This window comes from Tenrec ecaudatus, chromosome 4, assembly GCF_050624435.1.
Source record: "Tenrec ecaudatus isolate mTenEca1 chromosome 4, mTenEca1.hap1, whole genome shotgun sequence".
Taxonomy (NCBI): domain Eukaryota; kingdom Metazoa; phylum Chordata; class Mammalia; order Afrosoricida; family Tenrecidae; genus Tenrec; species Tenrec ecaudatus.
In genome coordinates, this window is record NC_134533.1 from 185,307,348 (window position 1) to 185,335,309 (window position 27,962).

Genomic DNA, 27,962 nt, shown 5'->3' on the forward strand with positions numbered 1-27,962 from the left:
CAGTTAGTATGTTCTAGAATAAGAAACCTAGCAGTATTTGCTAAAGGATTTTGATCCGTAGGAAGGTTAAAGGGGAACTTCATAATGCTTCACCCTTGACTAGCTTGTCTGACCTTAGAATATTCGTGTTTTAGCCGTCTCAAATTCCGAAGTTGGAGAGTTTGAAGTTTTCAAAGGCGGTGGCCTAGTGAGTTAGGCATTGAACTACCAACAACATGCTTTTCAAACGTGCCAATAGCTCTGCGGGGGGTGTGGGGGGTGGGGAATGTTGCTCTCTACCCCCAGAAAGACTTAGAGTCTTGGAAAGCCAAAGTTTTTTTCTACCCTGGGATAGCACTGGGAGGAGGGGGAGAGAATAGAGTGATTACAAAACTTGGTTTCTACTTTCTTTTAAAAACAGCTCACAACCTTTAAAGTTATTTCCCCCCTTTCCGATATAAAATATATGTGCTTCAGAGGTGTAAAGTCACAGTGAATACAAGATTAAAAAAAATCCTCATTTGAATGAAGAGCAAGCCCTAGCGTCTCCCTTCACTGCCATCTCCCTTCACTGCCATGGAGTCATTGCTGACTCATAGGAAGCCCCTGGGGGGGGGGGGGTTTCTGAGTCCAGCTGTTTACAGGAGTAGAAAGCCCAGTCTTTATCAGAAGAGGAGCTGCTGGTGGTTTCCATCTTCGGACCATGTGGATTACATGCCCAACACGTCATCACTACAACACTGGGACTTCAGGAAGTTAAATTACCCGGCCCTTGTTACTTAGCTGGCTAGGTTCAGAGCCCAAACTAAACTCTGTTCTGTTTAACTTTCCAGCTTGTCCCCCACATTCAAGGTAAAGAAAATGCATCAGGGTCTGAATCAAGAGTCTTCAATGTGCCAAAGTAAATGGCCACCAGAGAGCTAATTAGGGGGAAAAAGATGTGTAAATTATTTCCATGTTTCAGAGTTCTCCACCTCTAGACTCACAGAGCAGTTGAAAGATGTGACCCTAAGACATTTTTGTTTTCCCTAGAGAGGAAATGCACAGTTGAGAGAGAATTTAACAAAAACACCTTCCACAAAAGCAGCAAAACCCTTTTCTTCCTTTTAAAAACCTCACTTGTCATAACTCTTTGGTGGCACTTCATGCCCTCAAGTACTCCTTTTGGTTTTGTCTTATGTATTGCCTTGAGATTATTAGCTCCTTTTCCAGTCATTCTCTAAAGCCAGATTATAAAACAAAAGGGGGGGGGGTACCCATCGCAGAGCCTGGCGCAGAGTGGCAGTGTGTGCCCAATATATACTTGTTGAATGGAATTACGTTGAAAAGCAGGACGAAGTAAAGCCATCTTCCATCTGCCAAAGCCTTTGGCACTACTGCCTGGGTACATTTTTTGTTCTTAGAAAGCTTGAATGTGAATGCAGTAATTCCTCAGGGGGCGTTTTCAAATTCCACTAGAATTTAATCCATTAAGGGTGCCCTCCTCAGGTAGCGGGCACACCTCTAGGGCATCTACCAAAGAAAAGTGACAGGGACATCCTTGTATTGTTCTGAGCGGGGAGCAAGGTCATCATTAAGTGTAGACCCCGATTGGCCAGCCCGCTCTACGTTCTCGCCATGGAAGGCTCCCGGTGCATTCTGAAACCCAACGTTCTTCCAAGACCGCTTTCTAGAGCGTGCTCTGCTTCCCTGTGGCGGGGACCAGGGGGGAGGCTGGCTGCAGGAGTCTGTTGGGGACCTTGTTGGGGGGAGTCACAGGTCAGAGGGCCTTCCTTGCTCCAGTGGTCTACAACTCGCCCCCGCCGTTTACAACTGCTCTTTAAAAATACTTTCCCTTTGGGATGCCCCCCTGCCCCCCCCCCCGCTTCTTCCTGTCCCCACCCCCACCCCCCGCCCCCAGCCGCCACAGGCAAAGAAAAGCCTCGTTTTTTTTTTGCAGGCAAGTCGTAAACAGCACGCTTGAAAGATGACCAACCAGCCGAGTCCACTTCGACCCTTTCGGTCTGCCGCCCTCAAACGACCCTTGACAGCCAGCCCTGTTCCCCTTCAAATGGAAAACCCACACACACACACACAAACAAAAAAACCCCAAATCTTCCTTTCGGTTGCTACCCGCAATGACGTTTCCCCTCGAGTCCCGCCCCCCCGGGGGTCTGGAATTTCTCGATTGGCCAAGAGGCTGCGGCGACCCGTCTCCGATTGGGCAGCGGACGCTGACTGACGGCGGGGGCGTCCGCTGCGGTCGCCGCGCCCTCCTCCCCCCCCCTCCCCGGAGTGCGACTGTGTGTGTGCGGTGTTATGCCGGACGAGAGGGAGGCGACCGTGGTGGTGGCGGCGGCGGCTGCTCTGTTTATTGTCTCTTTCGGTGTGTTGTGCTTGTGAGGAAGCCGGGGCCGCAGCGCGGGCGACAAAAGCGGCCTCGGAGCCGGCGAAGGCAGGGACCGCGGCGCCCCGAGCGGCCAGCCTTGGGGGCGCGTCAGGAAGGACAAGGAGCCTCTGTCCTCGCCACGTCCGAACGCCCGGGCCTCCCGGGCCGCCCTCCGCGCGCACCTCCCGCCCGGGCCCCGCGGGCTGCGGAGCCGGCGAGCCGGCGCGGCTGCCCCTTCGCCCCTTCCTCACCGCAGCACTAGGCCCAGGCGACGCGACCACCGTGCCTCGAGTTTGAGGGCGGCGGGCGGCGCGGCCTCCTCAGTGGGCTCTGCTGGGCGTCCGCTCCGGGTCTCGGCAATGGGGCGCGGGGGCCGGCGGGGCTAGGAGCGCGGCCAGCCGAGCGGTCTGTGCAGAGCAGCGGGGCCCGCAGGGAGGAGGGAGCGGCGGCCGCGTCCTCGGGGCCTGTGACCGGAGCACCGCCATGGCCAAGTCCGGCGGCGGCGTGGGAGCCGGCGGCAACGGGGCGCTGACCTGGGTGGTGAGTAGCGGGCGGGCGGCCGCCGCATTGTTCGCGGCCCGCGGGGGAGGGGGCGGCCAGGGAACCGGGCTCAGCGGGCTCCCCGTCGGGGCTCGGCCCCCGAACCCCCGCCCCTTTCCTTTCTTCTTTCTTCTCTTTCCCTCCTCCGAGGCCGCTCGGCCTGGGGGCGCGGAACGTGCACTTGAAACTTTGGGGACCTGATCGTGACCGTGACATGGAGTCCGCTTCCTCTCCCCACCACCCCTCCCCACCCTGACTCTTCCTGGGCCGCCCGGGGTGGCGCTTGTGCCCCCGCGTCGTCTGTGTGCCGGTCCCCGCTTTTGCTAACCGCATGTTAAGAAAGCCGTGTGTGTGTGTGTGTGTGTGTGTGTGTGTGTGTGTGTGTGTGTGTGTGTGTGTGTGTGTTCGTTGGTGTGTTCCGAGAGCAACCATGTCTGAGGCTGCGGTCTCTGGAGGAAGAATGCTTTTGGCGGGGCAGCAATTTTAGACTTCAATTTGGAAAAGTCCGGAATGCAAATGCAAACGGGCTGGCCATTTCTGGGCCGGCCTCAGTCCAGCGGCTAGCCGGCCGGCTGTCCATCTGTCGGTGGGATTATTAAACGGCGCGCTCACCTGCGTCAGCACCCGTGCAGGTGGAGCGGGCGGGGCGGCCCGTGGGGCTGTGGGGGCGGGGAGCGAACTGTTGAGCCTTGGAGGCCCGGCCCAAGGCGGAGCCCAGGGAAGACCTGGAGAGGCCCGACTCCCACGGCCGATCGATCACTCTCGGCCATTTCCTTTGCTCAGCATTGAGTTCAGACCAGGGTCATTTCCTACACGGAAAGCCCGGCTCAACCACCGGACTGAAACACCCCCCCCTCTCCCCCCTCCCCACCCCGCCTCTGCCCCCGTAACTTCATAGGCTTGCCCCTGGCTTACGACCTACGGAAACATACTGGCGGGTTTTGTTATGTGTACCTTCGTTTCCCATTTGCTGGTAGGTTTTGTTAAGTGAGTTAAATAAGCAGTTGTTTCTTACACACACACACCCCCCAACACACACCCCCCACTCCTTCCCCCGCCCCCCCCCCCCATGCATGTTACTGACAGGGTGCGGGGCCACTCATTTTAACCATTTAGGTGTGTGCGCCCAAAAGGACCTTGCTGCATAACTTGCCAGTCTTGTAGTGTCCATCTTCAAATTTTGTTAATGAGGTTACTCCACTGATGTATGAATGGACTAGAACTGAGAGGACCTGTCAGATGGTTAATGTGGGGTCCATGTGGACATGCAAAGGGGAGGAGTGAAGATGGCAGGTTGCACATGCGCCAAGAATGGTTTTAAGTATTGATGGCCCCTCCTCTGCTCCTAAAATAGCATCTGAGAGTGGCTTCAGCGAAGAGGGGGCCTGGGTGAGTTCTCATTCACTCTTTGGAAGTGTTCCTATTAGAATCTGCTTCTGATCTCAGTTTCTAAGCCTGATCTCAGCTTTCGCTTAGAATCTACTTCTCTACAAGGAGCGTAGTAAATATTTTGCTTTAAGATTAAATTGCTTGGCTTTAATAGTAGTAGTACATTAATGTACTGTTGTTTAACTTGGCAGATAATGGTTACTTTTTCTCAAGCATAATAAGAAACTTTCATTTGCATAAGAAATTTAGGGACACTTGATCTCACACAATATTAGAAACTTATATTTGAAACTAAAGTTGATTCATTAATAAAAATGTACCCATGCTTGTTTTTATGTTTCTGTCTTTTATTAAATTATGAAAGGAGCTTGAAAAATGTTTTAAATCAGGGTATTCAGTTGTTGACCATCTTCCATATCGGCTGATCTGTAGTTAAATCCATAACAAAAATATTCACTTTTAAAAAATTTGTGTGTATCTGTGACCCTTGGCTATCTTTAAGTAAAACTAAATGTCAGATCTTGTGATAAAACTCATGATTGGTATTTTTAGGCAAAAAATATAGGTAATTTGCATGAGTTTCCTGATAGTGATGTTTTATGTAATCAATTATATGACAATAATAATAGAATGATTGCACAGTAGTTAATTATAGCCTGAAATATAGTCATAATTTTTAGTGTTAAGACTAGAATACTAGATGCATTTTTCATTTTCTATGATTAAGATTGGTGGTTTTCAGACTTACCACTTTTCAAATCATGAATTCCATTGAAGTTTTAGCATTCTGTTTTCAAAAGATGTTGAATCATGCTTTTTGAAAGGCCAGGAAAGCAATTCTCTATTATCAAGACCCATATTATTAAAGAAAAATAAGGAGCCATGGCAGATATGAAAATTTTTCTGGAAGTTTACCTCACCTGCTGCTCAAAGCTTACACATAAGTATATAGTTTAGTTTTAGCAACATTAAAATGAGATTTTGAAATAGATCTATGTGCATTTATTTATATGTTTAGTATTAAGGTAGCAGATGGACATTGGGCCTCCACTCAAGTACTTCCTCAATGCAAGAATACTTTGTTCTATTAAACTGGCATTCCATGATGCTCACCTTCCCGCCAAGATCACTGAAGACAAAGGCGGGGTGCATAAGCAAATGTGAAGAAAGCTGATGGTGCCTGGGGTCTTAAAGGCTTGAAGGTAAACCAGTGGCTGACTGAGAAGCAACAAAGTCCACATGGAAGAAGCTCACCAGCCTGTGTGACCATGAGGTTTTGAAGGAATTGGGTATCAGGCATGAAAGAACAAAAAATCATATTGTAAATGATGGGGGAGTGCAGAGTGGGGACTCAAAGCCCATCTGTAGGCAACAGGACATCCCCTTACAGAAGGGTTTGGGGGAGGGGATGAGCCAGGCAGGGTGCCCTGTAGCAATGATGAAACATACAACTTTCCTAATGCTTCCCTCCCTACCCCCCTACTATAACCCAATTCTACTTTACAAATCTGGCTAAACCAGAGGATGTACCCTGGTACAGATAGCAACTGGAAACACAGGGAATCCAGGACTAGTGGTGATAGTGGCAAAACTGGAGGGAAGGTGGGGTACAAAGGGGGAACTGACTATAAGGATCTACATATAACCTCCTCCCTGGGGGACGGACAACAGAAGAGTGGGTAAAGGGAGACATCGGACAGTGTAAGATATGACAAAATAATTTGTAAATTATCAAGGATTCTTGGAGTAGGAGGGAGCTGGGAGGAAGGGGAAAATGAGCTGATACCAAGGGCTCAAGGAGAAAGCAAATGTTTTGAGAATTATGACGGCAACAAATGTACAAATGTGCTTGACATACAATGGATGTGTTGTGTATGGATTGTCAGAAGAGTTGTTCAAGCCTCTAATTAAATGAATAAAAAGGATGAGATTTTGATTGATATGCTATATAATCTGATAAGGTAAATGAAATAATTTTTATTTAATAAAACTTTTAGTCCTAAGTTATATATTTTACTGGCTTTTGAAATTATAAATTAGTACTAGAGTAACATTTCAGCTTTAGTCATCCTTTTAACACTGGATGGCAGATTTTGGCTGTATTATTAAATTCTATTGCTTTTTGTTGTCCACTTAATTATGGGTAGTACGAGAAATACAGTAAATGAAAGATGTGAAAATCACAATTTTTAGCTACAGACATTTTCTTTAGAAAAATTAAATACAAAGTGACTTCAAAAATTGTGGAAAAATTACATTAACTTTTAATTTCATTTTTCTTTGAACTTTTTGAAGTCCCCTCATATAGTCACTTCAAGTTCATTTTAAGATGTCATGCTTATTTTCAAATAATAAAATCATATAAGAAGCTTTATGTCCCCGAATGTACACCATTAATCATAGACTAATTTTATGGGTGGCACCAGAGAAAGGGGGTTGTGAATATGGGATTTGAGGTCAGATTTATATAGATTTAGAGCCTGTCTGTAACACAGAGTGGGTGGAATTTTACCCAAGAACCTAACCAATTTAGGCCTGTTTTCTCATTTGTAAAACAGTTGTTTTGAGAATTAAATGAGATATTGCATATAGCACAATGCCAAGCTTTTAAATCCTTGTTAGTCTCAGCAAAGTTCAATAAATGCATACTCAGAGCAATGCATTGCAGCTACTTTTACTTACCCATCTTTTAGCATATTCATTTTTCCCTTGCAAGAGGGGTTTAATGCAGTGACAATCTATTTCTGAAGAGGGGTAACTTTTTCTGCTATATCGAAGCTGATGTTATGTTGTCACCCGCTTGCGATTACCAGGATGAAATGGAAATGAATTACTTTGGGAGGGTGAGGACATAGTATCACGTGCTGCTGGTACTAACTTCTTCTGGGATGGATGGCAGCATGGGTTGCTAACATTGTTATTGCATAAAAGTTTGCCCTTCTTGCGGGGAGGAGACGAGCCAATCAGGGTGCAGTTTAGCAACGATGAAACATACAACTTTCCGCTAGTTCCTAAATGCTTCCTATCCCCCACTATCATGATCTCAATTCTACCTTACAAATCTGGCTAGACCACAGTATGTACACTGGTACAGATAGGAACTGGAGAAACAGGGAATCCAGGGTGGATGATCCTTTCAGGACCAGTGGTGAGAGTGGCGATACTGGGAGGGTAGAGCGCGGGGGGTGGGGTGGTGGTGGGGGTGGGGGGCTGGAAAGGGCAAACCGATTACAAGGATATAACCTCCTCCCTGGGGGATGGACAACAGAAAAGTGCGTGAAGGGAGACGTTGGACTGTAAAATATGACAAAACAATTTATAAATTATCAAGGGTTCATGAGGGAGTGGAAAAATGAGCTGATGCCAGGGCCTTAGGTGGAGAGTGGATATTTTGAGAATGATGAGGGCAATGAATGTACAAATGTGCTTTACACAATCGATGTATGTGTGAATTGTGATGAGTTATATGAGCTCCTAATAAAATGATTTTTAAAAAATTTGCCCTTCAGTATCTGAAAGCCATAAAGCTTTAAGATTAATGATTTACATTAACCTTTCTTTTACAAAAATGATGTGATTTTTGTGTGGCTTGCAGTATCATAACCCGGTTTAAAAATATTCATATTCAAATTAAAGTTAAAAACCAAATGAAACATGTAAGTGTGGTAAAACTTGTTAAGATTGACAACAGCAATATAGCCTTCTGAAGCAAATGATTTCATGAATTAATATTCACAGACCATAATAGTTTATTTTATTGCCTATCTTGTCAGTCTCATTATGCTTAAGAAATTAAAGCAACTAAATTGGTGGAAATATTAAAGTTGGTATATGAATATTGATCTTTTCCAGTAGTTTAACTTGATGTATTTTAAATGTTTTGTGGCAGTGATTGTAAGCATTTTAGAGAAGTAGTGACCAGCCTAATATAATGACCCTCCCTCCTCTCATCAAGTCCCAACAAAGATCATAACTCAAGCCCACTTATATTTCTCCTTATTATTCTTTTGAAGCAAATTAAATCTCAGAATTATCACTTTATTGGTACATATTTCATTGTCTCTCAAAAGTCAGTCTCAAAATATACAATGAAAATTAACATGTATTTAAGCAAAATTTCATTGACATTTAACACATCTCTTTCCCTAACTATTACTATTTCTAATTCAGGAAACATGGCTATATTTAAATATCATTCAAAGATTTTTTTAGTAAGAACTTTGCTTTAATGGCTCATTGCACATCTAAAGTTTTCAACCAGGTTCTCAAGCCAATTATTAACATCTGACCTCCTAATTGAAGTTTAACTCTAGTGGTGCTGCCAGGTTCTTATTGGACTGCAAGGTCCACAGTTCTAAAGGAGAAAGATGAGAGCTGTGAGTTCCCCTAAAGAGTTACAGCCTTGCAAACCCTATAGAGCATCACTATGAGCTGGAAACTACTTGATGGAAATAGGTAGAATGGAAGGAAATGTATCTGTTTTAGGCCCCATAACTCCACTGCAGTCAAGTCGATTCTGACTCTCAGTGGCCCTGTGTAGGGTTTCCAAGACTAAACTCTCCATGGGAGCAGCCAGCCTTGTCTTTCTCCCGGTAGTCTCCAGAGTTAGATTTATCTCTTTACTATTCCATGCACAAGGTATGCTTGTTTTGGTAATTTGCCTTTATATGTGACCTTCCCTTCCAGGAATGCCCCCTCCTCCACCTGCTCCCTTTCCCTTAACTTCACTGATCGAAAACTTAGCTAGTATTAAAGGCCAGCTCTGGGTGTCCTCCAAGTTTAGATTTTTCCATTGTATACTAATTTATCCTATCCCACTTACCATGAACTCTGCTGGATCATGAAGAATTGCCCTCTTTAAAAAAAAACAAACAACTTACATAACTCATGATAAATTTTGTTTCAACCATTAGATTATGGAGTAGAAACTGGGGCTACCATGTATATTACTTGTAGCTCCCAAACCAAACCCACTGTTATCCAGTCCATTCCAACTCATAAAGATCGTTTTCAGGGTTTCTGAGACTGTAAATCTTTAAGGGAGCAGAAAACCTCATTTTTCTTATACAGATCAGTTGTTGGTTTCAAACTGCTGACCTTGCAGTTAGCAGCTGAATGCTTATTTAGCACACAGAGTCAGAGTTTCTTTCTTTTATAGTGTGTAGCAAAGAGCTTGACATAAAATCTAACCTCAGTTATTGTTACCAAGTTGGATAATTGACATATCTTTTGACGTTTTCTTTTCTCATTAGGGTAAGTGGTCAAGTAGCAATGCTTAGATACATTCACAAGTAAACATAATAGCAGTATTCAGAAACACTCTTTATGTTTTACTTTTTCAAATACTAGAGGGCTTCAAGATTTCATGGGAAGAAATCCACTATCTTTTCATTTGATTTTTTGTGTGTGCAGATTATTTGAAGCCCCCTTGTAGAAATGATCTTCACATGTAGTATCCAATCTGTAACTCAGGTGGTGGCAGCGGTTGCATTTTACTAAATATGCATTAAAAACAAACAGACCTCTTTAGTATTAGAAATAATCTCAATACAAATGCCTACTGCTATCCAGTTGACCCTAACTTACAGACCCTGTCAGACAGAGTAGCAGCACCACACAAGTTTTATTTTGTGGCTGTAAGTCTTTGCAAAGCAGATTGCCACAGCTTTCACTTGCCTTACCATAAATAGGTCTGTGTAGTTTGAAGTGAAAGAAACTGAATAAGAAATTAGATAGCGAGCTCTTAGGCACATATCTAAGGACAAAAGTGGAATTTAAGCCTGGGCTTATGTTCTTAATTTTATACAACTTTCCACTTTAAGAACACTAGAGATGATTTAAAAATCTCATTTTTGATACTCTGATGTGACAGGGTACTCAGAAACTCCTGTAATACACTTATCTGTATCTTTCTTAGAAAGTTTTTTACCTCACAAATGCTAATGTTTCAGGAATTTACTTTTCAGAGTATATATATCTGGTGTGGCATAATGAGTTGAGAAATCCTAAAACCAAACTAAACCCATTGCTGTCCATTTGATTCTGACTCATAGTGGCCCGCTCTAGGGTATCTGAGACAGTCCATCTTTACTGGAACAACTAGCCTCGGGATTTTTCTGTGGCTGGGCTCGTGGCTTTGAATCTCCAACCTTATGGTTAGTAGGTCAATGCTTAGCCCCCACCCCACCACCAGGGTGAACTATAAAATGAAATCATGTAGGAATTATAATCCAGCTATTTCAAGTACTAGCTTTGTTAGCTTTGGGAAAATTCCAGATTTTCTTCAGACCTCACCTCATCTATAAATAGGGACTCATAACAGCATCTATTTCATAGAGCTCTTGTGAGGTTAATTGGGATTTTCCATATAATTGCCTTAGTGCTTGGCACATAAGTAGATCCTCACATGGGTGTACACATGTCTCCTTGTAAAGAACCTCAATGTTCAGTATTCTCATTTTATAGAAATCAAGAATTTATACTTGTATGTTTAGAGGGAAATTGGGGCTTTTCTTATGCTGAGTATCATAATCATCTACTCTCTTTGCCCTTTAGTTTGGAAGTGCATTTCTAGAGGAGTACAGATGGAGGACAAGTTACTGAGTTGTATTTTTGTTAATGACAAAACTATGTGTGTGGATAGAACAGCCCCCTGCCTTTTTGTGTAGGTGGAAGGATCATTAAAATGAGCATCAAGGGACAGCAGCCTTAGGGGGGAGAGAAATTACAAAGAGATAATGTGAAGTCTGAGGTAGTTGAATAGGAAGTAGAAGGGGCTTGTTGCTAGGCTGCCAGTCCCAGTCCCACCCTGGTTGGCTTGGTGATTGGTGGGATTTCTGTGCTGATTATGCAAATGAGCGGCTCAATTCTTTTCTAGAACCAACTGGCAAACTACCTCTTCCTCCCTTTGGCAGCAATTCATTTTCTATAGAAAAGTAGGAACCGGAGATGATTGCCCCAAGTGGCTGCATATCCTGACAACTCTGTTCAGGCAATTACATATAAAATAATTAACAGAACGATCTTGCTATACAATCATTAGAAAAAATAGAAATGTACGGGATGAGAATGCTTTTCTGATGGTTGAGAGATGTTCTTGACACAAGTTGAGTTTTGGTTAAGTAAACATTTTATTAGGAGTTGGCAATATTAAAAGTGTTATGAAATACATTGATATTTTAAAATAGATTTATCTAGTTATTTTTGTTATTTTATTTATATTAAACAAAATTTCCAGCAGTGCAGTGTTTAATATAGCAACTAGCTTTTGGAGTTCAGGAAAAGTTAGCATCATCACATGTGTGAATCACAAAGAATAGAGTTAAAATAGCTTTCGGGTACGTGGAGGGGGCTACCCAGAGTTACTGCTTCTGAGATCGGACACGGTGGTGATAGCTAGGGAGAAGGTGGGCAACCGATGTCGCATTTACTTTCTGCCTGTTTGTATTAATATCTATTCTGGGGAAAAGGCCAGTCCATTGAATGGGGAGTTGCCCTGTCTTCCCTTGATTCTTCAAGATTAAAGTAGGATTAGATTGAAGTAGATTTGAAAGAAACCATTATTCCAGGGTATTGCCTGAAAAGTTTATTGGTGTCTGGAGAGAACCTTATTTTGTTTTCTGCCAGTGAGCCAGAAGCAGTGCAAGCTATTCCATGTTCTTAAGAATGAGAAAGTTAAAAGACAAACCTGGTTGCCATATTAATTACTACTCTGCCAAAGGAACCCTGACGGGGCAGTGATGAAAGTACTTGGACTGCTAACTGAAAAGTTTTGGAGATTTGAACCCAAATGTGCAGATGTGGCAGTTTGCTTCTGTAATGATTTACAGAAACCCTGTGGAGCAGTATAGTGTCTTATGGGTTGCTCCCATTCAGAAACAATTTGATGTTAATGGACTATTGTTTGACTCTGCTAGAACTACTAGTATTGTTTGTTGGGCTTTGTGTGTGTGCATACATTCTCTTGAGAAAGTGGTGGCTTTTGTAGTAATAAGTAGATATAGTGTCTGTAGAACAAGAAACATTCAACTTTCTTTTAAAGCTATTGTAGTGGAAGGAGCCTGTGGCATAGTGGTTATGTGTCGGGGTATTAACCACGAAGTCAGCAGTTTGAAATTACCAGCCACTTTGAGGGGGAGAGAGATGGCGGCTTTCTACTCCCCCAAAGAGTAACGATCTTGGAACCCCATAGGAGGCAGTCCTTTAGCGTTACTAAGAGTCAGTATCAACTTGATGGTTGTGAGTTTGGATTGCCGTGGTTTGATTCTGGTTTGTGGAAACCCTGGTCTTATGGAACTGCCCCATCAGGACTTTTTAGCTGTGATCTCACAGAAGTAGATCACCAGGTTGGACTTAAATGATGTGTCTGGGTGAATTCAAACGTCCAACCTTTAGGTTAATGATTGAACACAAGCCATTTGTGTGACCCAAGAGCTCTATTTTAAAAGCTAAGTGGATTAATTATTTTTCAATTTTACATAGATTTCACTTGTAATATTTATAAGCTTTAAAATATATAACTAGTATGCATTAATTATGGAAGATAAGACAAGTATGAAAAAAATCAATATTTGTACTTCCAGGACCAACTTTTATTACTATTCTGTTAGGTACATTTTACATTTTTTCTTATGCACACATGGTTTTTTTCCTTTCAAAATAGTCTTACATGTAGTTTATACTATTCTGTAAATTCACTCAGTAATGCTATTTTAAAAATTGTGATGTACGTAAAACATGACAATTCAACAAATTCTACATATGCAATCCAATGACATTTATTCTATTCAAGGTGTGCAACCCTACTCTTCCACTGTAAAAATATTTTATTGTTTTCAGTGAAAGTTTACAGTAGCAAATTAGGTTCCCACTTGATACTTTTCTATACAAGTTGTTCATTGATATTTGTTACATGAGTTACAATGTGTCAACACTCTCAATTAATTGCATTCTAATTGGTCAGTTCCTAATACTCTATAGTTTCCATGCCCCTTCCTTTTGCTGTAGACTACTTGTTCATCTTTTGAATTTACATAGGGTTAAAATGTTTTTTCTAATTATACTAAAGTAGTAATATTGGACATTGTCATTGAGATTATGCTATGCCAAGTCTTAGTTGTTCCTTGAGACTGTGGTTCTGTGTCCCCAAGCCCAGTGACTCATTCCCTCAAGGTGTTTGGTTATGGCTATGAAATTTTTAGAGCTATGCCCTTGTATGCTCTATACTATTTTTGGTTATTTTTAATGCACATACCAATACACATATATAAATACCATCTGCCAAACTTGGGTGTACTACCACGTGCCTTCCCACATCTGTTCAGCTTGCATGTCTAGCAGTGTATCTACACACAGATGTTTATTATTACTAACTTTGCAGATTTATGTACTTAATAGTATTTTTGTTGCCAGTTACTCTTGTGCACCTAGTAGTGATTTCTTTCGCCGTTGATATGGCTGTGCTATTCTCCCCCTCGTTGTGCATTGCTTTCCCCTTCTCCTTCACTACTTTGTGTTTACTTTCTGGATGTTTCTTCAAAGAACCTCCATACTAAAGGGTAAACGCCTTTGTCTGTTATTTCACTAAAAAAGTGACTTCATGATAGTTATGGTTCAAGGTTTAAAGAGTATCTCAAAGCTTTAGTCTCAGGGAATCCTCAGTCTCAACTTGTCCAGAGGATCTAGACTTTTAAGAATTTGAGTTCTTCTTATGATGTATCTGTGTTAATCTGTTGTGGTCCTGATCCAGAACAGTTGGGAGGGTAGCTGAGTAGCACTATCTAGTTTTGGTACTGGTGTATTAAGTTGTGATTTGTGTAAGCTATTAGCCCTCTAGATTCGTTTCTTTGAGACTTTATTTACATTACCTTTCCCACAATGATTCTTGCAACATTAATATAAACTTTGTGCCTCCTAAGAATAGACTTTCTCTTTTCCTCAAGCCCCCCCCCCCCACACACACTCTAGGGATTATTCATGTTTGGTTGTTACGCATTTGCTTATTTCAAATAAGTGAGATTATATAGTATTTGTCCTTTTGCTATTGACTCATTTTGCTCAGCATAATGGTTTCAAGGCTTCTCCATGTGGTAGCATGCCCAAGGACTTCATCTCATTTTGTGGTTGTGTATAGTGTTCCATTGTTTGTAGGTATGAGAGTAAGTAAAAAAGTATTGCTACAAATAATAGAAAGCTTATTAAACAAAACTCAAGGTATGAAGATATTGTTTCCTGACATAATCTCAATCTAGATCTATACATTTCATAAAACAGAGTATCTTTTAACCTCTGTTGCATAATTTATACCCCATCGCAACAGCAGTTTTGGCATTAAAAATCTCAAATGCTCATTTGAAATGTGTTCTATTTTGTGTGTGTTTTGGGAACAAAAAGTCTGCAGGGGCAAGATCAGGGATCTGGTGGATGGTGTCAGGCTTTCCAGAAAAATTCTCAAAGGATCACTTTTAACTACCCTTGAATGAGCAGGGTGCATTATTGCAATAGAAACAAACACCCCCCCCCCCGCCCCAATTGAGGTACAACTTTCCTGACCTTTCTCACTCATACAGTTTCCAATTTTCTTAAAAGTTATTTGTAAGACACTCCCACTAACTTCCTCTATCTTATTGTGGTTGGCTTGTCATCTCTCTATTGGTTAATGAAGGAGCCCTTGTGCATAGTAGGTTATGCATTGAACCTGCTAACTGCAAGGTCAGTGATTGAAATCCACCAGCCCTTGGTGGGAGAAATAAGAGGCTGTCTGCACCTGTAAACATTTTAAAGCCTAAGGAGCTAAAATGGGCAATTCAAATTTGTCCTGCGGGGTTGTTAGGAATCAGAATGAATGTGATGGCTGTGGATTAATGGTTAGTGAAAAGGGTGTTTAGTGGTACGGTGCATTCAGGTAACAGAAAGGTCAGTTGTTTGAACTCACTAGTGAAAAGGGTGTTTAGTGGTACGGTGCATTCAGGTAACAGAAAGGTCAGTTGTTTGAACTCACCAGTTGCTCCATGGGAGAAATATAAAGCTTTCCGATTCCATAAAGATTTATAGCCTCAGAGACCCTATGGAGCAGTTCTACTTTATCTTATAGGTGCACTAACTTCAGGAAGTCTGAAAAGGATTTTCACTGTCATTAAAAATACAAAAAGTGAAACTAGCATGCAGTGTTTGTTTGCAGTGTGAGAGGCAGGAGAGTGGCATGACCAACCGCCTTCCATAGATGCTCCAGTCACCAGAAAGCCACCATGGCTTTGAACTGTGTTGTAAACATTATCTGTTAGTGTGATATTGGGTTTTATGTGCTATTCGGTAGGTTATTTTTGGTGATCTAGGAATGTTAAAAGAGATCATGTAAATAAACAGTGATTTTTCTTCACTTTATTTCTTAGAAAAGGCTTCATACAAATGCTCTGCTTTCAGATAACAGGGGAAACCTCTATTGTTACATTTACTTTCAAACATTTTTTATGGCTTCAAGAAATTAGTAGAAAAATAGAAAGATACTGGAAATTTCCCCTGAGCTTTTAGAAGTCCCTGTAATCTTCCTAGAAAAGGTGGTAATCAGTAGACAAAGCAAACACAATTTCATATACTCACGGTCAGTGAGTTGATACCAACCCATAGCGATCCTGTAGGGCAGGGTAGGAATAATCCTATGAGTTTTCCAGACGGTCACTATTTATCTTTTCCCTATGGAGCAACTGGTGTTTTCAAACTGCCGACCTTGTGAATAGCCCAAACATAACAACTATGCCACCAGGGATCCTCAATTTCATGTGTTCTCTGATTTCTGAGACTTTTTTCTGTTTGAAAAGCAAGAATGATGAGATCTTGGGTTTGCCGTGTAACCATTTTTGAAGAGCAGTTATAACGAAGCCGTGGGGTGGTAGGGAAGGGAGTGTGGAGAAAGCTATACATTCTCAAAATTGAGTGAGTAAATTGTATTCTTGTTTTTGTTCTTTATGTGCCACATTGATTCAGTGGACCTCATCTGTTGGAGCCAAAAGCAGAAGTCCATATTAGACAAACATGAGCCTCTCTCTGGTTTAGTCTGCTCTTGAAAATGCTTTCCTTGTAACAGTATTTGTTTTGGAGAAGTGGTCTTAGAGAAAGAATTACTAGCATGGTTATTTTGCATACATAATCTTTGGTGAAGTACCATAGACTGTTAAAAGGACAGATTTGTCTTGGGAGAAGTACAGCCAAAATGCTCCTTAGAGGCAAGGATGGCAAGACTTCATCTTACATACTTTGGACATGTTGTCAGGAGAGAGCAGCAGTCTCTGGAGAAGGACGTGGTTGCTCAAGTGAAGAGGCAGTGAAAAAGAGGAAGGCCCTAATGAGATGGACTGACACAGTCAGTGGCTTCAACAATGGGCGCAGGCAGAGGCACATGATCAGGCAGTGTTTCATTCTCTTGTGCATAGGGTTGCTATGAGTTGGAATCAACTCTATGGCACCTAACAGCAACAACGATCGTTCTGTCAATAGCTACAAATAGCCCTAAGCTAATGGCAGGTAAAAAGTTACATTTCTTTGATTCTATAGCATCTTTTATCCATCTTCTTAGAGTCTGATCTTAGTTATTATGGTCTTTGTTCTATTCTGAGGATTTTTAAAAGCAATTATGTTTTTACTGTGTGATTTGTTTCTATAAATTAATGATCACGTCATGAAATGCAAGGAGCTTGATGAGACATGTGAAGATCCAGTATTTTTTTATAATTGCAGTTTAAATTTCTGGTGAACTTCGTATAGCTGCTATTATAAAGACCTTATAAACATTATTTCCTGTTGTTCAAAGCTGTTTTTCATTGACGTTAAGCAGTGTAAATTGGTTATCTTATAAATGAAAGATTATGTAAGAATATATCTTCTTTTAAATGTATAGTAAATTAAATTATTTCCTGCTGTTAGGTGCTGTTAAGTCAGTTCCAACTCATAATGGCCCCCTTTGTACAAGAGAACAAATCGGGACCTGGCCCCATGCAATCCTCACAATTGTTGGGCGTGAGCCTAATGTTACAACCTCTGTGCCAGTTCATCTTGTTGTGGGTCTTTTTTTTTTTTTTTTTTCATGGCTGTCCCTCTACTTTAGCAATCATGAAGTCCTTTTCTAGAGACTGGACTCCTGATAGCTTGGCCAAAGTATGTGAGAGGAAGTCTTACCATCGTTGATTCTAAGGAGTTATCCTGGCTGTCCTCCTTCCAGGATAGATTTGTTTGCTCTTTCGCAGTTCATAGTACTTTCAGTGTTTGCTAGCACTGGTAGTTCAAAAGTATTCATTTTCTTTTATCTTCCTTATTCAATGTCTCATTTTCACATGCAAATGAGGGAATTGAAAATATCAAGTTATATGTAATGCACACTTTTAAAAATTTTTAAACATTTTATTAGGGGCTCATACAAGTCTTATCACAATCCATACATATACATACATCAATTGTATAAAGCACATCTGTACATTCTTTGCCCTCATCATTTTCAAAACATTTGCTCTCCACTTAAGCCCTTTGCATCAAGTCCTCTTTTTTCCCCTCCCTCCCCGCTCCCCCCTCCCTCATGAGCACTTGATAATTTATAGATTGTTATTTTGTCATATCTTGCCCTATCTGGCGTCGCCCTTCACCCCCTTCTCTGTTGTCCCTCCTCCAGGGAGGAGGTCACATGTAGATCCTTGTAATCGGTTCCCCCTTTCCAACCCACTCACCCTCCACTCTCCCAGTATCGCCCCTCACACCCCTGGTCCTGAAGGTATCGTCCACCCTGGATTCCCTGTGCCTCCAGCTCCTATCTGCACCAGTGTACAACCTCTGCCCTATCCAGACTTGCAAGGTAGAATTCGGATCATGGTAGTTGGGGGGAGGAAGCATCCAGGATCTGGGGGAAAGCTGTATTCTTCATCGGTGCTACATTGCACCCTGACTGACTCATCTCCTCCCCTAGACCCCCTCTGAATGCACACTTTTTTGACATGTTATTTTATGTAAAGTATATGGTATTGGAAGATTATAATGAATGACTTTCCATGCGCATTGTACATTATATTTCTTTTCCGGTTTTTTGTTTGTTTTAATCATTTTATTAGGGGGCCTTACAGCTCTGATAACAACCCATACATCAGTCATATCAAGCATATTGTATATATGTTGCCATCATCATTTTCAAAATATTTTCTTTTGAGCCTTTGGTATCAGCTCTTTTTTAAAATAATTTTTAATCATTTTATTGGAGCTCATACAACTCTTATCACAATCCATACATACATCAGTTTTGCAAAGCACACTTATGTATTCGTTGCCCTCATCATTCTTAAAACACTCGCCTTCTGGTTGGGTTCCTGGAATCAGCTTCTCATTTTAAAATCATTTTGTTAGGGGATTGTACAACGCTTATCACAATCCATACATACATTAATTGTGTAAAGCATATTTGTACATTCATTGCCCTCGTCATTCTCAAAACATTTGCTCTCCATTTAAGGCCCTGGCATCATCAGTTCCTCATTTTCTCCTCCCTCCCTCATGAACCCTCGATAATTTATAAATTATTATTTTGTAATAGCTTGCACTATGAGATGTCTCCCTTCACCCACTTTTCTGTTGTCCGCCCTCCAGGGAGGAGGTCACATGTAGATCCTTGTAATCAGTTCTCCCTTTCTACCCTATCTTCCCTCCACCCTCCTGGTATCACCACTCTCAGCACTGGTCCTGAAAGGATCATCCTTCCTGGATTCCCTGTATTTCCGGTTCCTATCTGTACCAGTGTACATCCTCTGGTCCAGCCATATTTTTAAGGTAGAATTGGGATCATGATAGTAGGGGGTGGGTAGGAAGCATTTAGGAATTAGAGGAAAGTTGTATATTTCATCATTGCTACATTGCACCCTGAGTGACTCGTCTCCTCCCTGGAACCCATAAGGGGATGTCAGTTGCCTGCAGATGGGCTTTGGGTCTCCACTCCGTACTCCCACTCATTCACAATGATATGATTTTATGTTCTGATGATGCCTGATACCTGATCCCTTCGATACCTCATTTTTGTACAGGCTGGTGTGCTTCTTCCATGTCGGCTTTGTTGCTTCTGAGCTAGATGGCCGCTTGTTTACCTTCAAGCCTTTCAGACCCCAGACACTATATCTTTTGATAGCCAGGCACCATCAGCTTTCTTTGTCACATTTGCTTATGCACCCATTTGTCTTCAGTGATCATATCAGGGAGGTGAGCATCATGGAATGCCAATTTAATAGAACAAAGTATTCTGCATCGAGGGAGTGCTTGAGTGAAGAAGGCCCAATGTCCATCTGCTATCTTAATCTTAAACCTATACATATATATACACAGACTTATTTCCACATCCTCATATATGAATATTTTACATATTGTACATTATATTTCTTATTCTATAGTTTATATTGTGATTTTAAATATATACCTTAAATATACATGAAATATTCTACAGTCTGTTTAATTATAATTTAAGAGATGATAGTATATGTCTAAGGCCCGGATTAAATTGGTATGCTACTTAAATGCACAGAATCTCCTTGTCTTTCATTGACTTATTCTTTTTTTCATTTCTACTAAAATTCAATGTCCTATAACTCACTCTCACTTCTCATTGCCTTATCTATGAATTATTTTGGAACTGAAAAAATTATCCATCATCCTCCCTTTTTCAGTGATACATTATATTCTTAGGATTGTGGGTGGTGTAGTGGTTACTAATTGGGTTGCAATCTGCAACGTTGGCAGTTTGAAACCACCAGTTGGCTTTCTACTTCTGTAAACAGTTACAGTCTTGGAAACTCACAGGGGTAGTTCTGCCCTGTCCTGTATAGTCGCTATGATTTGACATCAACTTGATCGCACGGAATTTGTATTCTTAGCCTTGGGGAATTCCAGAGAAAAAGAGAGGAAGAACAAGAGAGGCATATGCTCTCTGCTATTATTGAGGAGATAGGGAGATTTCCACACATTGGAAACTTGAATGAATTTAGGATCCTCACCTGCTGTAGGTGTGGCTAGAATCTGGATTGTCAACTTCTACCTTAGAATTGGCCAAGAAGTAGGAGTAAGGGTACCGTCGTAAGGGGGCACTCAAGCTAATGCTTAGAAATTATTTACCTGCAAATGTATGAAATTGGATATTTATAAGCCCATGCTTAGCATTCTCAGCTATATCAGTGATGTGAATGGCATAGGTTAGCTTTTTCATTGGACAACTTTTGCCCATTGCTTAATGACAAAGAACCTACATTTAGAGACTTGGGGGCACCCTAAGACCAGCCAGGTTCAGTGGGCACACTCATGATCTATAACCTGACTAGAACCCAGATTTTGTGGGAAGTTTAGAGGACTACAAAAATTAACTTGATATCTATAGACTTGGGGCCCTGGTGGTGTAGTGGTGATGCCTTGGGCTGCTATCTGCTGCAGGGTTGCCAATTTGAAACCACCAGCTGCTCCACAGGAGAAAGACTGAACTTTCCTACTCCTGTAAAGAATGACCGTCTCAGCAACCCACAGGAAGTTCTGCTCTGTCCTATTGGGTTACTGTCAGCTTCGACTCAATAGCAGTGAGTGTGTGAGTTTGGGATTTTAAAGAATTGGAAAAAAGTTTATATTTCCTGAGTGAATAGATGTAGGCTATTCTAATGTATCTGGTGACTATGCCCCCCACCCACCCCCTTAACCCAAACTATATCTTCACCATTATAAAAAGAGCCAGTTTTTCAGATTTCATGTTTTAAAAAAATAACCAGTGAACCTGAAAGCTAGTTTTCTCATTAAAATGGAAATGTATGTCCATGCGTCCATACACATTTTAGGTTAGCCCTTGGTAGGTTATTTAAATTTGATTTTTTGGTTAATTTTAGACTCTTTTTGATCAGAACAATGCTGCAAAAAAAGAAGAGTTGGAAACTGCAAACAAAAATGATTCTGCTAAGAAGATGTCTGTTGAAAGAGTGTATCAGAAGAAGACACAACTTGAGCATATTCTCCTTCGTCCTGATACATATATTGGGTCCGTGGAACCATTGACACAGGTAATTATTTGCTAAAATATATTGAAATCCTAAGGGCATGTGTATATGTACTTTTTATTATCTTATAAGTTGGGGGGAGGGGTTATTCTTTTTTGCTAATTTACAGTCTTTATGGTCGCTAACAAAGAAAAGGGAGATCTAGTACAGGCGGAAAGATATGATTATTTTTTTTGCTTGTTTGTTTTCTTTCCAGAAGAAAAAAGTATAGAGTAAAATGGGATAAATAGAAATCTATGCCTTATGAAGTTTTTAATGTGGTTTACTTTAATGATAGTACCTTTCACAACTTCCACACACACGCACGCACACAAACACTAATGAGTTATCTTTCCATACTTATTATAGCTTATTGTCAAGGCGTGCTGCAAGCTCAGCAGTTTGAAATCACCAGCCGTTCCATGCGAGAAAGTTGAGGCTTTCTATTCCTGTACAGAGTCACAGCCTCTGAAACCCATAGGGCAGTTCTACTCTGTTCAGTCGGGTAGTTCAAGTCAGAAGGGACTCGTTAGCAGTGAGGGTTTTTACACATATCTTTTTGTAGACTTGGCTTACATATATTAGTTCATTTGATCTTGACAATTTTGGCAATAGATAATTTGCAGATGAGTAAAATGAAGCTTAGAAATTTAAGTAACTTAGATCCCTCAAGTGGAGTAAGAACTGGCATTCAAAGCTTGTGTTGACTTCTCTGTCATCTTGCACTCCTGATTTTAGTCTTTGTGCTGCTCCATGTATTATGGGAACATACATAGAATGAAGTAAAGGAGATGAAAGGTGTTTCATGCTTACTATTATTAGCCACAGTTTCTCACAAATCTTGTGGCCTTATGTGAAAGCCAACTTTATAATTTTGTTGCAAAATTTCAAGAATTTTGAGGTTATTTAAGTTCAATATGAATACTGTATAATTGACTTTAACTGAAATAATATATATTTTTCTAAATGTTTTTGTAAAACAAATGAGAAAATGTAGCTCTATAGTATTATAACTGCTGTTAACTATTTCTGGAGAAAAAAAGTATTTTTACATTTTTGTCTCTGCAGCTCATGTGGGTGTATGATGAAGATGTAGGAATGAATTGTAGAGAGGTTACCTTTGTGCCAGGTTTATACAAGATCTTTGATGAAATTTTGGGTGAGTATTGAAGATTTTTTAATGCTATTATAATGTCCCTACATTTAAAAAAGTCAACATACTATGCACTTTTTAAAGGCATATTTCTGACTTTTATTTGGAACATCAATATACTTTAGAAAATTTGTATCACTAATTGTAATATTTTTCATATCTCTGGGCTACAGTTTGCTTATCTATAGAATGAAATGTGATGTATTTCATCACCCACCTCAGAGATTGTCTGTGGTCCTGTGCAGTCATCTGGGACTTGCACCTTGGGCACAGGTTAAAAATAGAGATTACAGGCCCTGACCCCTTTATATTCTCTGAGTTCCAGGCACGGCATGAAACTTTGTGTGTGTGTGTGTGTGTGTGTGTGTGTGTGCACGCGCGCTTTTTTCTTGCCAACAAATCTGGTATTTCTGCTAGGCTGCCAAGTTAGGCAAACACTGTTCTGAGTAGTTTCTGCCCTTTCCCATGCACATGATTAAATAAATAAGATTGAGGGGTATTCACATTTCTCGATTCTGTGAGGTGCTGGCACTTTGGAAATTTTCTTTACGCAAAGCTTTCTAGGGATTATCTGCTCTGCCATTTGCTCACTGTCACTTGGGCCTTCTTCCATGTGGTGGGCTGTGTGGGTCAAGAAAATTATTTTGTCTTGGCTCTTTTGGAAAAGGATAGAGTAAAACTGTTTACATTGTGAACTTTTCAACTAATTTTCTACCTGATTTTTTTTGTTGTTGTTGCTATTTTATTTAGGTCACTTGGTGTTTTTCAAGGAAATATTTCTTTTATAATTTGACTGCTAGCTGGTTTCCAATTATTTTAAGTGGTGGTAAATCAATACAAAAGTATTTTCAAACCTAGTTGTAGTATATAGCATTTAGAATTTTAATTGGGAAGTGTGTTAAATATTTTGTACTTGTAATTAAAAAACCTGGTTGGTTTCATTTCATTCTGCTATACAGCCACCAGCTTTTGGAAGGAGACCCAGAGAAAGGTGCAGTACATTGGGACCAAGATAAAATACAGCGAAATAATTTATTTTACTCTTTACACCTGGACTCGAGTTTTATAAGATGAGAATGTTTACTTTGAACTGTTTTACACGATAGCAACACACTGCCTCATTTTGTTCATATTTCTGTTACACAACAATAATCTGTGTGACATAAAAGTTTGGATTCTTATATGGAAAAAATAAAGTTCTCTTAAAAGTTAGCAGTACTTATTTACCTTCATTATTATAAATGTAGATTGTAGGTTTCCAAAATAACTTGGCTATTACCCCCTTTTCAGAAAACAAAAACTACTTAGCCACCGCGTGGCAACTGAAAGCATTTGTAGTGTGCTGTAAGCCAGGAGAAAGGGGAAGCATCTGCTTTCGCTCCCCTGACCCTTGTAGTAGTGCCCACTGTGGGCGACACTAATGGAGGCAGATGGTATATGACCCAGTGATGCACATGTGGTTGCTTATTGATATTATTTTTATTATTCATCAAAATGTTTAATTTTCTAGTTAATGCAGCTGACAATAAGCAACGAGATAAGAACATGACCTGTATTAAAGTTTCTATTGATCCGTAAGTATATTTTAAAGTAATTTAAAATGTTTATGCTAACTAGGTTGTTTTATTCAGGTAGTAGTCCCTAACTTATGATCATTCTTCAAATGGATAATGTATGGCTAGTGCTCCTTAGATTTCTTGTTTGAAACTTTGTGACATTTGCCTCTTTTAAGCATAGCATCCCACGATTGTATCTGTACTCATACTTCTCTCCTTGCTCTGGGGAGCTCTTGAACACCCTTTCCTGTCTCTCTCTTTAATGTTGTGGATGCTGTTTGATTTTTAAACTGCAGCTGGAGTCGTCACTCCATCTTTTCTTTCTGGCACTTCCTTTGATACTCAGGGTTAATTGTTAGTACTAGTTTAGTTACATTTTGATCTAACCAGATATGATGACTGGCATTTGAGTATTTCCATTATTTATAGCATCACTTTAAAATTAGGTTCGGCTGGTATTATAGATTAAAACCAGGTGTTTAATTGCATCTCATTTTTTTCAGGGGTGGTGAAAATTATTTAAAAATAGAAAAAATTATTACACATAGTCTTAGTTTTCACAGCCTTGTCTTTTGTCAAATATACTTACCCTTTATACTTTAAAAAATTTAGCATATAAGGACTTTTTTTATTTAACTGGTACACCTAGCACTCCTGCTATAGTCATCATCTCGTGTTATCAGTAATCTAATCTAATCAGTAATCACATGAGGCTTTCTATTCCTGTAAATATTTACAGTTTTGGAACCCCACAGGGGCAGTTATACCTGCCCTATAGGTTCACTATGAGTCAGAATGAGCTCATTGGCATTGGGCTTGGCTTGTTTTAAAGGTAAGATTAATGCTAAAAATAAATGTTATATTATTTTCCATACTGTGAAATTAATTGTCCTGTATGGACGTTCTATCATTGCTGTGCTGTTGAGCTTCTTGGTCTTATTCTTCCCTTTCTTGAATCCTCCTATAATGGATTGTATCTATACAGGGTCTCTTGATGAGTCAGCATCGACTCAATGGCAGTGAGTTTTTTTTTTATATATATATGTCTATAATGCACATTCTTGAGAATTTATATGGTAAAGTGTAGTGGTCACTTTTAAATTACAGCTTGCAAAGAAGTTTAATATTATATTATGGAAATTTTAGCTGTCAAGTTTTCGTCATGTTTAGGATATTATCAGTTAAATAATACCACTGGAAGTAAAACTTAAGGTTCTTAGATGGTCACTTTGATTATTGTTATCTGTAAGGACTGAAAGGATTGTAAGAAATGATGTGTTGTAGCTTAAGGGAAAATTGCTGGAGTGGAGTAGGCCCAGGACAAAAGTCAGCCTAGTTAAGCAAGATGATTGATAGGAGGCCAAGACCTACTGGATCCATCCTGCCATGGCCCAAGGCCCTAAGGACATAATGGACCCACAAAACCCAAACAACCTCACTGTCAATTCTGAGACAGAGCAACCCTATATGACAGGGTAGAGTTGCTCCTGTGGGTTTCTGAAACTGCAATTTTGTGGGAGTAGAAAGCCCCTTTCTCTCTCCCTTGAAGTGGCTAGTGGTTTCGAACTGCTGACCTTTGAACTGCAGATTGCAGCCGAAAGCTAACCACTACTCTAGGGCTCGTACAAATAGACACAGTCCAGAGGTAAAGACAAGAAGGTCAAAAATGTCATTTCTGAAGCAGGAGGAGGCGAGGCAGAGAAAAAGACAAACCAGATGCAGAGTCCACAGAGCATCTCCACTCCTGGCTCTTCTTTTTTGCTGATACTGAGACCCCCGCCTTCTGCTTCATCTTGTTAACCATCGCTCACAGCTGAATCACATTACCCGTTCTGTGTCTTATCTCACCTACTTAACCAGCCCCATCAGGGAAAACTCATTTGATGGGGGTAACTAACTACGGCTCAATCAAACTCAGATTCACTGCCAGTTGAGATAATTCGGAGTCAGAACAGCCGCATGAGACAGAATAGAACTGCTTTTGTGGGTTTCTGAGACTGTAATACTTTATGGGAGCACAAAACCTCCTCTTTCTCCTGCAGAGCAGCTTATGGTTTCAAACTGCTGACCTTGCAGGTAGCAGCCCAACACATAACCCACTATGTCACCAGGACTTCACACAACTGTGGCTAGGAGAGCCATAAATAATGCATTGCAATGCAGATAAATGAGTATCAGATCTAGAAAGCTCTACAGATTAAACTTTTTGTAACATCATAATTTGAGAGTTGTGATTTCATACACATACAGATTTATTGGATGTTGTAGATATCAAATCTTTTTTTTTTTGAAATTGTGATGACGTTAACCAATTGAAGGTTTTCTTGAGGGTGTATTGATTTTTGTGCCATTTGATCGTTGTGTTTACAATCAATAAATACCCTTTTCACTCTCTGCTTATTTAAATGCATCTGATAGGAAAAACTATGCTCACTAATAAGTACACAAAATTATCGAGAGATGAATGAAAATGCCTTAAAAATTCTCCTAGAAGACTAAGAATTCACTGGAGGAAACGAAAAGTGGTTGCTGATTTGGGAAAAGTTGATGCTGTGTTTAAAAGTTATATTTTAGTTTTAGCTTAAAGATTTTGTTTCAGTTATTTCTCCCTGGATGTTTGGTTTTTATTTTTATAACTTTAATATATTAGCATAATACCTATACTTATTAAATTCTGAGAGATTAGATATGTATTTTGGGGTAAATCAATGTGTCTAAGAGTAATTGAGAATCAGATTCGCAAATGGTAGCTCTTTATTTTGTAAGGTCTTATCTCAGTGCTGACGATGAAGTTGTGCTTATTTGCAAATTTGACTCTTAATGGTATAAAGGTATGTAATACAAAACAGTAGAGGAGGCAAACTTTTCCATCTGCTTGATTGGCTATGTGAAATTGGTGTTTCTTGTAAGAGCGTGTACTCAGTTAAAATAGATGGACTTGTGACAGAAAAGGAGCTTACAGGAAAATGGACAATGCCTACTTATTTAAGAACATTAAAATTAGTTTATAAAATGATTGCTGCAGTACAAACAGTTATAACATTGCCGTCCAAAATGGGACATATTCGAGGTTGTCCTTTTCCCAGCTCTTGTGTAGCTTAGGTACAAAATGGCATGGGCAATGGTTAGTGGCTCTGCAGAGCTGTAGTATCCAATACGGAAGCAGGAAGATTGCAGCTAATAAGTGTGAAGACGAAACTTGATTTCTAGTTGACTCTTGTAAAAACTTCATTGTTCTTAAAGCTTTGTAAAGAATTGATAAAAAAAACAACAACTTTGCATTTGTATTTTTCAGATCAGAGTGATCTTAATTTGAATTGTGTGCTCCGGGATAGAAATGTATTTTCCAGTGTTTTCTTGATATATAAATTAAAAAAACCCAGCTCCTTCCACAATGGCTAGTAGCTGTGATCTTGATTTTCTGGATGACTTTTCTTATTATATAACTTAATGTATCATTAAATTATTTTAAGGTCTAATTTTGCTTATTTTTTTTTACAGTGAATCTAACATTATAAGCATTTGGAATAATGGGAAAGGCATTCCAGTAGTAGAACATAAAGTTGAGAAAGTATTTGTTCCTGCTTTAATTTTTGGACAACTTTTAACATCCAGTAATTATGATGATGATGAGAAGAAAGTTACAGGTAAAGTCTAAATGACAGAAAGTTTGACGAAAAATGCCGTTCTCTTAATATAGAATCTGAAGCCTCTTTCCATGTAAAAATAGAAAAGGAAACCTGTAGTTTTCTTGTGGTGATAAAATTATTTTTCAAAATTTTTTGTGTGGTAATAAAATTCTTTTCAGAATTAATATTTGTAAAACACTATTCTTAGATATGAGAGTGCTTCAAAAAGTTTGTGGAAAAATCAAATTGAAAGATGATCGAATTTTTCTATGAACTTTTTGAAGCCCTTAACACTTGTGCACTAATATCCATTGAATTCAC

At 40.2% G+C, this 27,962-nt stretch overlaps 1 protein-coding gene across 2 annotated transcripts in view; it reads left to right on the plus strand.

Annotated features, from left to right (window-relative positions):
- Positions 1 to 2,244: 2,244 nt before the first annotated feature.
- TOP2B (DNA topoisomerase II beta) overlaps positions 2,245 to 27,962 on the plus strand; it is a 76,174-nt gene continuing 50,456 nt past the window's right edge. The window contains exons 1-5 of one of the 2 annotated variants that reach the window (XM_075547144.1): positions 2,245 to 2,887; positions 21,157 to 21,327; positions 22,372 to 22,462; positions 23,967 to 24,030; positions 27,514 to 27,659. In XM_075547144.1, coding sequence (XP_075403259.1) covers positions 2,831 to 2,887; positions 21,157 to 21,327; positions 22,372 to 22,462; positions 23,967 to 24,030; positions 27,514 to 27,659 — 529 coding nt within the window. In that variant the 5' untranslated portion in view covers positions 2,245 to 2,830. The remainder of the gene's footprint in view (positions 2,888 to 21,156; positions 21,328 to 22,371; positions 22,463 to 23,966; positions 24,031 to 27,513; positions 27,660 to 27,962) is intronic. The other variant, XM_075547145.1, reaches the window with a different exon arrangement.